General features: G+C 38.3%; 1 protein-coding gene across 1 annotated transcript in view; it reads left to right on the top strand.

Moving 5' to 3' along the window:
* The first annotated feature begins 4257 nt into the window (after nt 1-4257).
* Nucleotides 4258-15868, top strand: part of egfr (epidermal growth factor receptor) — a 53439-nt gene continuing 41828 nt past the window's right edge. Inside the window, exon 1 of the mRNA XM_004079423.4 lies at nt 4258-4617. Coding sequence (XP_004079471.1) covers nt 4545-4617 — 73 coding nt within the window. The 5' untranslated portion in view covers nt 4258-4544. The remainder of the gene's footprint in view (nt 4618-15868) is intronic.

Here is a 15868-nt window from a genome sequence, read left to right as displayed (position 1 = left end):
ATCAACCCCCCAATTCCACCAGAACATCCCCAACTGGATGATAATACTCCACCACATGGTGCCAGATCTGCCACAGCTGGACCAGCTAAAGCAGAAACTGGATGATCTGACCCCACCCCAAAGGGCAGAACTGCATGTAGCACTAGTGGAAGAGTGGAACACCTCAGAACAACTTCATGAGGCTGGTGGAAGCAGGAGACGTCGCTGTCAAGTTGTCATTGCAGCAAGTGGTGGAAATACCCGCTATTGACATGATGGATATTTGTTATATTAGGCTATCTTTATTATTATTTATTTTTGTCTTTATTAAATATCAAACTAATGAAAATTGGGTTTCTTCTCACTTATTTTTAGTAACACTAAAAGGCACTTTTGTTTAAAATTCAGACCAAAAGGGAAAAGCTTTTATTGAATAATATCCCACATTTTCTGAGTAGTGTAAGTGCATCACTTTAGGTGAACATCCCAAATTTTGACACATCTTGCTGATCCGACCCCCATCATGCATCTCAACAAACTGTCACGGTTTTAGTTTCTTTACTTTTGTGTTCTGGTTCTCTTTAGTTTCTGTCATGTTTTGAGTTCAGTTCCTGTTTTATTTTGTAGGGTTTCCTGTTTTGTTGTTGTCTCGAGTTTAGCTTTTGGTTCCCATCTGTCCAGAGTGTTTCCACCTGTGCCTCGTTTGTCTGGATGTATTTAAGTCCTGTCTTTCCCTTCCTCCTGTGCTGCTCCATAGGTTACTGCTCCCCTAGTTCTTGTGTGATTGTAAGTTGTAGAGTTTGCCTTCCTGATGCAGTGGTTTTGGTTTGTAGTTTTTGTTTAGTTATTAAAGCCCCTGTTTCCCTTAAAAAACCTTCTGCCTCCTCCACCTCTCTGCGCCTGGGTGCTTCCATCGTAACACAAACTGTCATCTCTGTCTCACAGATACAAAGCCATTCTTCCTTAAGACCTCTTATTTGAACATTAGTAAAATTGCCAGAAGTTGTCTTATATTGTTTGACCTTAATTGTAATTCTTTTGTTTTAAGGACTTGCAGACACCAGACTCATTAATTAGAGGGTTCTTTGCTATTGTTTCTCAGTTACAGCCACACTGCGCTTATCAAGCATAAAGTGAGAAGAAAAACAAGTCTGCTAAATAGGACATGGATTCTTTTCTTTTTATTGTCATCCATGATCTTTCTTTGCTTTCTTTCTTTTTCACAGTGCTCTAAATCTTGCCTAGTAGAGCCATTATTCCATGCTTGTTTCGTTTTTTTTTTCTGCTTGTATCAGCACTGCAGATGACACTCATCCTCGGAGCAGCACTGGAAGGCACAGAGCAATGCTGCGAAAACAACCGGAACCGTTTTCTGTGAGGGATTTCAGAGCTCCAACATATGCTAGTGCTTTAGAAATGGGCCTCTGGTAAGATGCCAAGGTGATCTCTTTCTTCCTCTCCTCTTTAATGACTCTCTTTTTGGGCTAAATCTGGTTTTAAAGCAGCTGCAGCCAAACCTTGACCCTAATTCAACGATGGCCCTGAAGGGAGGCTGCAATTTTGTTTTTCAGTTATTATTATCAGGTAATATTTAACTCCTTTATTACACTAATTGAATTTTTACTTTTAGGTTTCAGGTTGACAGACGAATAGTGTTGTGAACAGGCGCATGTGAAACCTTAACCTCATTTTAGGTGATTCTTCTTTGAGCAGAATGGATGTAATTTCACTCAACAAAATATCCTCTTGCACACACAGTGCGATGCTTGCCCATTAGACTGTGATAATTTAATAAACACCAGCGTGAAAAATGGTTTCTATCATTCTCGTCCCCGCAGTGTCTGAGATGTGCACAACAACAAACACATTTGTGCAGCAGGACATCCAATTAGACTCACATCTCATAAAGGGGGGGACCTCTTTTTTAACAATCCCAATGTTTCATCCATGCAGGCTGCCCATGTTTGATGCAGACTACGGTTCCTCATGCATCCATAAAAATAGAGGTAAAGTAATTATAGGATGTCAGCACCGACACTAGGCCTTAGTTTTCAGCAGCTAAATCCAATGATACCTTCAGATTTTCAATATCCTGGATGAGTCATCAATGGGACTTTTGTGCACTGCTAAAGATTCAACTTCCCACATCGGAAACACTTTTATCTCATTTACTTTAAGGAAAAAGTTCGCAGTTCAGGAAAAAATAATAATTAGAATTATTATTATTTTAAAAATTGTACATTGGAGGTGACAAATCCTGCTTAAGCAAAAGTGGGTTAATGATTATTAACATGTAGGCTGGAGCAAAGATGATCCAGTCTTTCTAATTGACTACCAATAAAATAACTGAATGATATATTTTTTGTGCATTAGTCTGTTGGTATCTTCATATTTTGAGGGTAATGGAAAAAGACACGCTTCACATTTGGGGAGTTTATGGGCAGGAACACAAATACATAAATGCTTTTTAACTTATAAAGTTTGTGAGCATTTATGTATTTTCTGAAGATATTTTATATATATATAAAAAAAAAGAAACTATCTGAGGAGCGGTGTGTGGCGTCTAAAGTCCTACTGGGATGAACCAATGGAGGACGTGTAAGAGGAAAATTAGTCTTTAAATTGCATTTCTGAGTATTTATTTATTCAAATCAACATGAATCAGGGTCTGATGAATAAATGCTGAGACTTGCAGACAAATACATCCATGTATGTCTTTGTTTTCCTCGTCTGAGCTGGATTCTGGATCTTAACTGTACGGCAGGATAGCTAAGATACTGTCTGCTGTTTTGTTAGGTAGGGGATTTGAGGGGCTGTAAGCCAGCAGGACAGTGTGTAAACAGACAGCTGTCACTTATAGGTGATGGTAAGGGGGGGCGGAATTGCTTTGCATCAGCCGTCCTGCCCACAACTCAGAGGGGATTTTCTAATACACTTATGCCGCTCTGCAGAAACTTGAAAACACCGTTTTTTGTTTTATTTTGGCTAAAAACAGAATAATAATAATTACATGACAACTGGGAACGCTTTAAAAATAGATCAAAAGATGATTGGAATGGAATTATAAAAGTAATCCTTTACCTTTCAGGATCATAAAGCGTTCATTTACTATACTTTCCTAGTTAAAGTTGTAAAGGTTGAACACAATGTAAAGGTAAAGGAACAGAAAAATATTTACATTTAGATGAGGTGTATTTTTGAATCATTAAAAATAGTTTATTTTGAAAACCAATAAAGTACACGAAAAAATATTGAAAGACTAACCCTCAGCTTCATGCAGATTACTTCAGAAAAGTGAAAAAAAGGTTATTCATTTTGAAAATTAGAAAACTTAACGACTTTGGTCAAAAACATGACTGGACACTATTAGAAACAGAAATGGTGTAAAAGTGTTTGGGCTTGTGAAGTCTAACAGAAAATTTGCGTCACAAAATATAATTAAACTAAACCAAATAAAAGCTTAGAGTGGCTGACCAAAGTCTGTTAATGGTTATGGGTTTACTTTGAACATTTACAGATGTTAAGTGTGCTGTAATACACAAGTTACTGAACATGTACGGAGTAAATTATTATTTAAAAAAATCACCAGTATTGTCGTACACTACTTTATTGCAGAAAATAGTACTGTTGTTGTAATCTATTACTTTTGTAATGAGTTACACTGCTGCGGTTGGTAAAGTCTGCAGAGTCATGCGTCTACGGGGACACACTGACTGATTCATTCTGCAGTTTCCATCTCTTTCATCTGAAATGAGTCGTCTGAATGAGAAAACCTTTCCCAGAACTTTGGGAGATGTAATAAAGAATTCACTCAAATGAAAGCAGCTTTTCTCTAAAATAATATGGAGTACAGAAGCCGACAATGGCCTACCCTAACATATATGTGTGCAGAAATAAAAGACTTTGGTAACAAATGACAAAATGTTGTACCTGTTTACCAAAAGTTACTTACATATAACAGGTGTATCCTGGGCAAGTTATACGTCCCCCTGTTCTACAGGTGTATCCTGGGCAAATTTGAACTTTTTGGTAAATCAAGTTTTTTTTTAATCTAGATTATTTGAAGCATCATTTTCTGAATTTCTGCACACACAAAAAAAGGATCTGCTGCCAAACTTCATTTTGATTGTCTGAATATTCCCGGTGCAGATGTAGAACATCTGGATGTTATAGGGTTTACTGCGACGTGGAGCCACGCGATCTTGGTGAGCACACGCGCCGCGGCGCCCGTGGAGGTAAACATTCATACCCTGAACTTTTCTTTGTTTATCAGGAACCCACAGCAGCTGGATTTCAGGAGGACTCTCGCTGACCCTGCTTTCACCTGAGCAGCGCGAGACTCACATCTGGCCGTCCTCCTTGTGACGTCACAGCCCCTTCTTGCGCCGTCGGACTGAAGACTTCTGCAGGGAGGAGGAGGAGCTGTCAAAGTTTGACTTTCCTAGAGAAAGAACAAGTCCTTTTTTTACGCAAACGAGCAGAGCGGAACCGAGGGTTTGGAACCGAAGAACGCTCGCGCGCGTTGGCATGGAGTGAGTCCGAGCGTCCGGGACTTCCAAAGGACGATGGCAGCCCGTTTTCTGAAGTGGATCTGCCTCCTCACCTCCGCGCTCTCCTGCGTCCTGGCGGAAAGGAAAGGTATGTGGGGCCGTGCGTCATTCTGCCCAGAAACGGCCTTTTCGCTTCGACAGAGCTCACCGGCGGGGCGCGAAGCTGCGGAGAAACACGATCCCGCAGCGGGGAAAGTTTCTCACGCAGTGAAGTCCCGCTGCGTGAAGCTTCAGGAAAGCGGAGTCCACTCTCCAGAAAGTGAAGTGCGTAAAGGCTGTTTAACTCGCCAACTAGTTATTAAACAAAAAAAGATCGTCGATAAGTTGAGGTTTAGCCAATTTACGAAAATGAGAGGATGATGGAGTGTAGAGGATTTTTTGAACTCATAAACCCACAGATTTGCATTCATATTTTCTTCAGTGTTGCATTGAAATATCCTTTTCTTGTTATCGTTACAAGTTTAGAAATAAAAAAATATTTTTTGAATCTTTTAAAAACTTCTGTCTTATTTTGCACAAGTAAGCCAACATGATGTCCAAAAAAATGGGGGGGAAAAGAGAGATTATTTTTCTTGTTGTACTCCCATTGAATGTTGTCCCTGAAATGAAGGCCACAGAAATGTATTCTTTGTGATATTTTATTGCTTTTGGTTTTATTTTTCAATTTTTGTGTGTGTGTGATTTTAACCAATATTGTAATTTGGACTCCAAATGATCACAAACTAATAATATCCACAGTACAAACGAATCCAAGTTAGGTTGTTTTTAATCTAACTTAGGGTAAAAATGGACTAAATGGACTATTTTAACTCAGGAAAGAAAAATCACAAATTGGAGTAAAATGTAAAGATTAAAACCCAAAAATTAGTATCACTCTAAAAAGGACCTAAAAATCAATTCCAACATGATAACACAAGAGTTAAATTGAAGATATAACCCAAATGTTTTAAAGATGCAGATTCATTATCAAATACAAAGACAATTTAGACCCTCCTCCCTCCTCCTTCCCACCCACTTTAGTAGTACTCCACATTAGTTAGAGTGAGTCAGACCTCACAAAGTCCAGATGTCAGAGGAGAAAGTGACCATTGGTATCACTTTCCTCCCTGATGGCTCTAACTTCCTCTTCTCATGGACCATCATTTGTCAACACTCATTGGATTGCTGTTCCTCCTCTGAAGCAGATAAGCTTCAGTGTCAGCTCCACATGTGAGCGATGCATCTTTCCTGTCTGCTCTGACAGGTTCAAACCAGGGCGGGTTTCTTAAAACCATAACAAATCAAACGTGTTTGTGATCCAAAAAAGACAGAATCCCTAAATATTTCTGGGCTTGTAAACAAGTCTTAGTGTAGGCTTCATGCTGCAGTACTGCTCCAACAGTAAAAAAAAAAAACACCTTTGGAGTTTAAAGCAGCAGAATCTGTAATGCAAGCGGACTCTGCTTGGTATTTTGTTGTAATTGTTGTTCCTTTTTGCATAAATGATCCAGTTAGTATTTCCAAAGGATGCACTGTCGCATTCCAGATGCAATTTTTCTAGTTGTTTGTTTTTTTGGACCCCAAATTAGGCCCAGATGTTTTGCTCTATAGTGTCAAACCTGACTCCAACAAAACACAAACATTTCAATTTTTCCAAAAAATAAAATGTGAGAGGACGTTGCATAGAAAGTCTGGAGCTGAAACGCTGTTACTGATTTAAACTTCTCCGTTCTGTTTGGTTTGTGCGGATCCATCATCAACCAATTTTTATTTGTTTTTTTGCTTTTTGTGCTGCTTTTACAGTGGAAAATATCCTTCTCAAATCAAGTATAGACTGTAGAATAGAAGATGTTTATGCCTTGTTTTGATTTTAAAAAAATCTTCCCAAACTAGCAAAATTTGTCTTGAATAGATTTCTTTTAATACGTTGTTATGGTCTGCCCTTTTCAAGATCCAAGATGATGGTGAAATAAGCTATAAAACATCATATTGATATAAAAAGCTATGATAATCTGAAATATTATGTCTTTAAATGAGACTGTGGGGGGTTAATATGTTATATCTTTCATGTAGGTATAGTTATATACAAACAAACACTTATATATCTTACTTTAAGTGCTACAACAGTCCATCTATCTTTCTTTCCAGACCAAATAAAACTTGGCTAGAATTACACGTTTTACAATAAAATAGTCAATTATGAGTAAAAAAACTAGTTTCATTAGAAATATTGCATACATCTTTTTCAAGAATAAACAACTTAACAGGATTTTCAAGATTTATTGTCTTAAAATAAGGGCTTACATTTTACTGAAAAGTACCTTTAAGGTAGTATTGTCTTATATGAAGTACAAAAATATATTTAAACTAGAAACTAAACCAAAATACTATGTGATTTTTTTGGTGTTTTTGTAATGTAGGGTTTCTTGGAATGTTTAGTTTTTAATATTATTCATTTTTAGTCCACATTTGTTATAAAAAAGGAAATAATTTGAAATTTTACATTTATTTTTCAAACCATCAAGCAGCCCTTGATGGTTTAGCAGGTCTGGATTTAGACAAAACTTCCTAAAAACTACTTAAAAAACAAGTAGTTATATTTTTGAAAATTCTTACTAATAACTTGACATAAAATGATGGTTTTCCCAGATAAACGTATGTAGAAATCTCTAAAACCTCATCAGCCTCCATCTAACAGCAGTTTCTGCACTGTAAAAGCAGACCCCTCAAAAAAAAGTCATTAATTCCTAAAATTTGAAAGATTGGGGTAAGAAAAATGGTCGTAGCAAGAACCCTTATTTTGAGAAAAACTCTAGACGTGTTTTCTTAAACTATATTATTATGCTTTTAAAGAACGTTCTTGATAAGAATATTATTCTCGCAAGACAGAAAAAAATACATATTTTCTTAAACAAGTGTCTTTACTTTCTTAAGATTCAGCTTTTGCAGTGTGACGTCTGCTGCTGAAGTTTCACTTAACCTTGGGAATCAGGTTTTAACAACTTCAGCAAAATTGTGTCTCTGCCTCTTTTTTTTTTTTAGAAGAAGCTCCACTGCTGGTCTTCCATCCAGCATCTTCCATCCAGCAGGATGCAAATCTCTGTCCTGCTTAATTAAAGTGCATTTTTCTACGAATAGCTGCAAAAATCAAAAGATTATTGACCCTACATGTCTGTGCATCAGTAAGTTATGTCAACATAAAATGGTTCAGAATGTGTAATTAGTGGGAAAAACATGTCCACACTTCAATGAAATAACTTTATTATTTTAAGCTTTTTGACAAGGCAATTCTGAGGTAATCCACGCGACTTTATAAGCCTGAAGAAGATGGAAAATAAAAGGAGAATGTAATCCCTGGATTTATTTTAAAAACGGCACTCGAGAGCTTTTTGCAGAAAACTGTCGGCAGTGCAGTCTAATTAAGTATTGCTCATTTGAGATTTGTTGGAGACTGTTTGTGTTGTTTGGAGCTGATGGAAATCTGCTCAGTGGTTTACCAGAAGGTGCGTCACAGAAGCTCAATGGGAGCAAAACTGTGAAAATATCTGCAGAAGTTCTGCTCAGGATGCCATAAAATATTTCAGTTTGGAGAGAAATAAATATATAGTCTAACTGTTAAGTTATCTTTGTTAAACTTTCTTCTTCATTGCACTTTTTTGTTTCTCTCATTTCAATCTTGAATCCCACAAACTCAATGAACGAGTAGAGACTGTCTTTCTCGTTTGAATGGCTCAGTAGAGGCGCCAACGATGCCGTCCGATACCAACAACGGTAAAACAACCGTACGGCTCCGCCGTCCATTCATTTATTCAAAGAATTCACCAGCAGCACATTCCATCATAAACCCAAAATATTTCCTGGATTAAAACGGAAGTTACCGACTTCAAAATAAAAGCATAGATTGTTCTTTAAAATGAAATTATGACATCGCTGGCAACAAACTATAAACGTGTCACATAAATGGCGCTTACACTAACTTTATCACACATGTTGATATCAGCGTTTAACTTAAGTGTTCAAATTATAAATGAACACAAACCTAGAGAGGATCACTTTTTTATACTCAAACTCAAACTTTAACTTTTTTTATATTTTTTCATTCATTTTTCAATGATCTGTTTCATTATATTTTCCGCAATAATTTCACAATAAACCTGTAACCGTACAACAGACCCAATTCTAAGTAGTATTTTTTTGTAACTGCAAACATAACAAAAATTAAGATCAAACAGTTTTATAACAAAGATCAAATGTGTAGAGACAAAATAAAAATGTAAAAACCCAAAATTAAAGCAAAGACAAAGTCAAAACAATGTGAAAATTATATTAAAAAAAACTGTAAACTAAATGTTCCAAGGATTTATTTCAAGGGATTATTTATCCCAACAATTATGTGTCAAAAATTTGTTTTAACCAAAAAAGTTAATAACCTTTTAAAACCTTCATGTTAAATGTTGAATGAAAACGTTATTAACAGAGGGGTTGATGTCATTCCTATGCAAATGGAGACAACCGATGTGATTGGCAAACTCAATGATGAGTTCAGACTGCTGTGGGTTTAAATTGTCTTATTTTATTTTGAAATGTGTCTCAAATCTTCTCCCTGCAGTCATTCTTTTAAGCTTCTTATTCAAAGTTAATTGAAAATGTTTAGCAGTCAGATATCATTTCTTGCGAAACAAAAAAAAGAGACTCAGCAAAGTCAAACGTCTGGTTTATTGAGACTTTCGAAGAGGCATTTAAAAAAGTGCGTTTGTCATAGTCTTCAGTTAAATGTCCCATTTGCTCTGCATGAACAGATATCAAAACCAGCTGACTCAAGCAACTTGAAGTGCTTTCTCCAATTAAAGATGAAAGGTACTGAGGATAATCACAGCCCCATCTCTCAGCCATGTCTAATTGCAGGCTTGTTATGGGCCAGACGTTGAGGCTTCGTGGTAATGAGTCCTGGGTTTGAAAACACACCTGGCAGCCAGCGGCCTCTCCCATGAGGAACCCACCTGTCAGTCCAGAGCTCAGCAAACAGCCCCTCAGAGCTTAACGGCTTCTGCAGGAGAGTCAAACTGTGCTGGGAAATCGTTTAAATCATCCTCACGCTGCACACAGCTCTAGCACTGGGCGAGATGACAACATTGTGGGGGCAATAGAAAAGCGTCTCTTGTGCCATTTTTTCTTCTATCATTTCTAACCTAATTTTATCAATAATCGCAGCAAATATGTAATCAAATAGTTAAAGTCCCATTATCTCTCACACACCTGCAGTATGTGTGAAATTGGGGGAGTGGTGAGCTGCAGACACATTTTGATGGTTTGACACCATTTGATGGTTTGACCCCCCCAATCCAACCCCTTAATGCTGAGTGTCAAGCAAGGAGGCATTGGGTCCCATTTTTAGAGTATTTGGTGTGACTCTGCAGATTAAATTACTGCCCATTACGCATTTGACCAATCAGATAGACCCCCACATTGTTGACCAATCGAATGGAGCCCTTTCATGTTAGATGGCCGCCTCCCAGGTAGATGTGGGTCATTTGCAGTATTATTTGTTTACTTTTGTTTACTATTGCAGTGAAATGGTAATTCGGCATTAGCTCTTTGTTGTGTTGCTATTTCTTCATGTATTGCAAGTCATCATCGCAATATTGATCACCAATATATATATATTTTATATACTATACATATTGTAAACTTAAATTGATCCAATTTAGTCTTCAGTTAGTATACTTCCTAAACTACATGGTCTGTAGTACTGGCTATTCTCAAGTGTACTTGAGTGTAGTACTTGTTGCTGAGGGTTTTGTTCCTCCACTACGCCTGTTTTCATTCAATCCATTAATTTTGCAGCACTAAAATGTACATGTTTCTCATTTGTGACAGTTCAGGTAAATGCCACTTAGGAATAAAGTTTGAGAAAAGTAAGCAATGAAACTACTTGATAAACTTCTCAGAGAATATAGGAAAACATCATACTTTACTGTGGTAAATTATGATATATATCATTATCATGTAATTATATATATATATATTCAGCACTAAAGAAGAACCACAATTCTCCCAGTCTGCATGTGTTCTGTGAAGCCAAAGAGTGAACCTGTGAAAGATCAAATGAATCACAGGAACTTGTCAACAGTTAAGTCCATAATCCTTAATGCAAGGTTTGCCTTGAGCGCTGAATAACCCGCTTATATCAATATGCTTTTGTGAATAATGGGTTTTTCCATTTATCCGTTGAATAATTGGAAAAGATACCACAAAGTGAAGCTGAGCTCCATCGATTGTGCACGTACAGAAAGGTTTTGCTGATTCAGACAGAATTTCAGAACCCTGACTAAGCCGTTCTCCCTGTGTCTTGATTCGAGTTCTAAAGAGTCGGTTCTTCCCATCAGTTTAGGTTTTTTCTTCTTCTTCTTTTTTTTTTTTTTTAAAGGAAATGTTGCCTTTAACTTCCATTAAAGCCCACTCTCTGGAATTGGTAGTGGAAAATAACGTTGTAATCTTAGACTCCACAGGGGTACTAGTACTTTTGCAGCTACTGCTTGCTGTTCCTCTGACCGTCTTCCCAGAACTTCCATCTGCTGCAGCTATTGTCCGTAAAAAAAGCTTTTTAGCTTAAGGCCGTGGGAGCTGGAGCTCCATGTCTGTCCGCCCTCTTTCTGGTTTGAGAAACTTTGTAAGGTCTTAGTGGTGGAGATTGGAGAGAATTGCTTGTGTGGTTCAGGAGTTGGGTTTCACTCTTGGACAATAGCAGCTCTGTGGAGAACAGGTTATCTGGCAGCTCGCACTCTTTTGTTGAGCAGCCAGGACCAGACGCTTGGAGCGTCTGAGACCAGACGTGTTTGTCATCTGAAGAAGTAAACCATCTTTTTTTTTTTACTTTTAACTTTTTACAACAAAGATGCATTCAAAAATAGCAGCCCCCTGAAATGAAGAACTTCTGTAACTGTTAATTATGAGTCTGGTTCCACTGTGACAGTTTGTATACCTCCATCATGGAATAAGTGAATGCATGGTTACTCATTGAAGGAGTTTGCGGGCTTTGTTTGTACACGGTAACAGAGTCATCTGCAGCATTTATGGCCTTTCCATGATCCCGTGCTTGTGGTGCACGGGGGGGATCCAGTGGAAAGAGACCCAAGTATTCAGGCTGGAAAAAAAGCCTTCCGCTATCTTTCATCTTATCAAGTGCAGCCTCGTGTTAAGAGGAAAAACGAGGCCACCACTTCAATGAAGATATTAATCCTGGCTCAAAGCTGGGATTTTTGAAATTATCATTCAAGTTTTTCTTGTTCAGATATGGAATGACCATGCCTGATGTGGTTTTAAATTAAATATATAAGAATGAAAAGATGTTTTTCCTCATCTTCCATCATTTTGTCCTGCAGTGGATCTGGACGGCAAGGACCAGATTGTCTTAAAAAATGTTCTTTCTTACTGCACCTTTGATCTAAAACTAGCATCCGGTGAAAAGGAATTTTGTACATAGCGACCCACCCCCACCCCCACCCCCAACCCCAAAAAACTATGACACCATGGTGGAGGAAACCATCAAATAATGAACAGAAACAAGTTTTGAAATTATTATGGAAGGACTACAGGACCTACGGCTCGAAGACCATTTAGTGGCAAAGTGAGACATTTGGCGATTTTCATATTTTCGCACAATACATGAAAAGAAAACGTTTTCTTCAAGCTACCCTAACAAAAAAACACAAATGCTTCCAGCTTAAGTCTAAAACCACAACCAAAGTTTTGTTGAACTTTGAGGCGGCAGTCTTGAATTTTGAATAAAATTCTTGAATAAAATGACCCTCAGTACCTTCTGCAAATTGCAACTCCTCTGGATTTCGATCTATTGCATCCTAACTCCTCGAGCGTCAAGCTACTTAGGGGGGAATAAAATGTTGGTATTAAAATTTGTACATTTAGAACGCTGTTAGCATGGCATTAGCTGGCAAAAGTGGCGTTCTATTATTGCTCCCACATTTTGAACAGAGCCATTATGAAAATGGAATACCTTTGGCTCAAGCTGAATGAAGCCATATGACATACGATGTGACCATATAAGGACTTTGGGCGAGGTTAGCATAAAACCTCGTTGCCAACGAAATCAAAAAAATTTGCTTTTGCCAATTAAAAAAAAATACATAGACTAATTCTACTTGTTGTGAAACTTCCCAACAATATCTACAACATTTAGTGTTTTTATTGAAATTATTCCACATTTTGCAGACATACAAAGAATGTTGTCACCCATTCACACACACGTATTCACACACTAATGGTGGCTCCGCCGCTGAACTCTGGCGCCAACCTCCCACCAGACGCAAGGTGGGGTTCAGTGTCTTGCCCAAGGACACTTCGACACATGGCTGTGCAAGGTGGGAATTGAACCTGCAATATTACGATCATGGGTCGACTGCCCTTCCGCTGCACCACGGCCGCCCTGAAAAGCTCAGACTGACCACCCGTCTCTGTCAGGTAGGGAGGGCTGGTGAGCATTAAGGACCCAAAATGCAGAGACAGGAGGCACACGGTTCCAGGGCAAGGGGTTTATTAACTTAACAACATTAACTTCCCTGCAGAGCAGGGAAACAAAACTAAACGTACTGTGGCCTAAACATGAAAACATGGCAGAAGACAGTCAGGGAAGAGACTGTATGGACCAGCTCGAGAGGAAGGCAGAGACAAGACTCAAATACAAAACAGGACTGACAAGACAGGTGAAGATGATCAGGAGAGACTGGGAGCAGGGAAGTAAAGCATGACAAAACAGGAAACCTTCCAAAATAAGACAGGAAAGAGAAGTCAAACATGACAGAAACAAAAGGAAGCAAAAACTAAGGCAAAGACACCCAAATCATGACAGTCTCTGCTGCTGAACGACAATAGATGCAACAGTAGCCTCTCTCTTGCTTCTTGTTTGTATTCAGCTTTATATTTGTTCATGTCAACATGCAAATGTCGGAGGTGCCAGTGAGGTGCACAGTGGGGGTGGCCCTGTCATAAGAGAGGCAACAAAACAGAAGGATGAGGTGAGATCTTTGATCTTGGGAGCTGTTTACTTGTTCATCTCCAGGACCTCCGTCTTCTCAGCTGTCTAGCTTCCATAGTTCAGATGAGGCGCCCTCCGTTATCCTGTGGACCTCCCGTCGGTTCCCCATCCTCTCTAATGACCTGCAGGTCGAGCTGAGAAGCCAGGCTTCAGGCTGGGCTCCCCTCAAAAAAGAAATCCCCCACAGAGTCGAGAACAATAGTCTCACCAACAAATCCCAGAATATGGCAGAATAATCGTTGTAATCAGGTTGGTGGCTGATCCCTGACGCTTTCTCCTCTAACAGGATTTAGAATTTAGCTGCAGGTCTTAGGGATGTGGACCTTCAGGACTGAGTGTTGAGGAGTTTCTGCACCAATTCTTGCATGTGTGAAAGTCATTACAGAGCAGGAAGTTTGATCTTTAATCTAGATTGTAGTTAAAGACCGTCCTGCTTCAGATGCAGTTGAATTTAGAAGTGACTCTTTTATTGACTTTAAAACTAAAAGTTTTGTAGTTTTGATCCTCACACGTCTGAACAGAAATGATATGACAGACATTTAAAACACACAGTCGTTTTTTTTTTTTTTTTTTGGCTTAACTTGATATTTCTTCATGCCGTTGGTTTTGCTCATTTGGAACAGCAATCATGCTTTGACTGCTTATTATAAAAGAAAAAAAATGTATTTCATGTTGGAGGAATCCTGATTGGGCTTGTCAGGCCTCCAGGGTTCATCACTCAAACCACCCTGAGAAAAGAGTGTTTTCGTTGTCGGAGTCATTACATGTTTCGTTGCACAGGTGTGGGAAATCCTTAGTGAAGAACCAACTTCATCAAATTTAATCAGTTTTGTGTTTTTACAACCCTTTCACATAAAAAAGAGAGCGCTGTGGCTCATTTATTCTTTGAAAAGCAACGGTGTCCTTAGCAGAGAAAGCTTTAACGGTACAATGGAGAGAAAAATGGCTTTTCATCCTCTCGACTTTGATGAGTGCTCTTTGTTGAGCAGAGAAATGGAAAAAGGTTGTCACACACCGTACAGAATAAACATGTACAGAAATGATGAAGCGCTTGTTAATTGATAATGTTTCCAGAGCAAGTTTTGAGTTTATGACACCACTGCCAAAAGTGAGTCTTTAAAATGAAAAAAGTGTGGCTGAAAGGAGAGACCAAACACAATCGAGAAAATAACAGAAAGGAAAGGACAAATATAAATGAGTTTCTGGACAAAGGGGCTCTTTATTTGGGGACCTTGTTGTCGTCTTTGCTTGACCTTCGGTTGTCATGTAGACATGACTTTACAGAGCTGTGTCAACAGAGAGGAGAAAAGAGCTTTTGTTAGCTAAAACTTTCTGCAGATCTAGAGAATCTGATAAGCAGATATCAAGGTTGGGCGTCAAATATAAACATCAGTGAGGAAACTAAGTAACAAGTTTCAGTGTGTTATTGCCACAACATTAACATAACTACTGATGTTGTTGAGCACATTTATTGTTTTAGGGCAATAACTTTGATTACACGATCATCTGAGTGTTTTATAGAATGTTTTTAAGGATGTAATTAAATGAAATTAACATTTAGTTCTTTGTTATTTAAACACACCTTTTAGACAAAAGGCTTCTGAATGCAGTTTCAGAGAAAAATACCACCAAATAGCAATCTGCTTTTAGAAAAAGAAAAACTGAAGTAAGAATGCCTGTCGTAGACATTCATGGTTCATCGGATTTGTCTTTCCAATGAATTCTGGGACTTTAACTTAAACCTTAGTAGTCCCTCCCCCTGTACGAATTCGCGTGTTCTGTGTTTTTGGTTTGTCCAGGCCCGTGGAGGGTCATAGAGAAGAGTGGCCTCATTTTGAGGGGAGCGCAGGTGGGTCATTGAAATGGGACATGCGTGTGGTAAGTATATCGTGAATGGAATAAATAACTTCTTGGAATATCAGCAACTTAAATCAAGTATTACTAAAAAGTATAAAATTAAAGACGACGATTTAAAGCTACCAGATGTAGTTACCACTCTGATTAATTTTTCAATGAATAGAACTCTCTCCAAAATATACAAACTTTTATGTAATTTAGATAACAATATTGCCCTTCCAACAAAAAAATGGGATGCAGATTTGAGCATCAGCACAGATGAAAGCTTCTGGTCAGAACTTTGTCTAAACACCTTTAAACTGACAAAAAGTCCAAATCTGCAGCTAATCCATCTCAAAACTCTTCACAGAATTTACTACACTGGACAGAGGATGTTCAAGATGGGTCTCAGTAACTCAGACATTTGCGAGCACTGTGATAATAATCTACCCGACAGCTACATGCACGCACT

This window comes from Oryzias latipes, chromosome 17 (assembly GCF_002234675.1).
Source record: "Oryzias latipes chromosome 17, ASM223467v1".
Classification (NCBI taxonomy): Eukaryota; Metazoa; Chordata; class Actinopteri; order Beloniformes; family Adrianichthyidae; genus Oryzias; species Oryzias latipes.
Note: the sequence above shows the minus strand (reverse complement) of the source record. Positions and strands in the feature narration are given on the sequence as shown.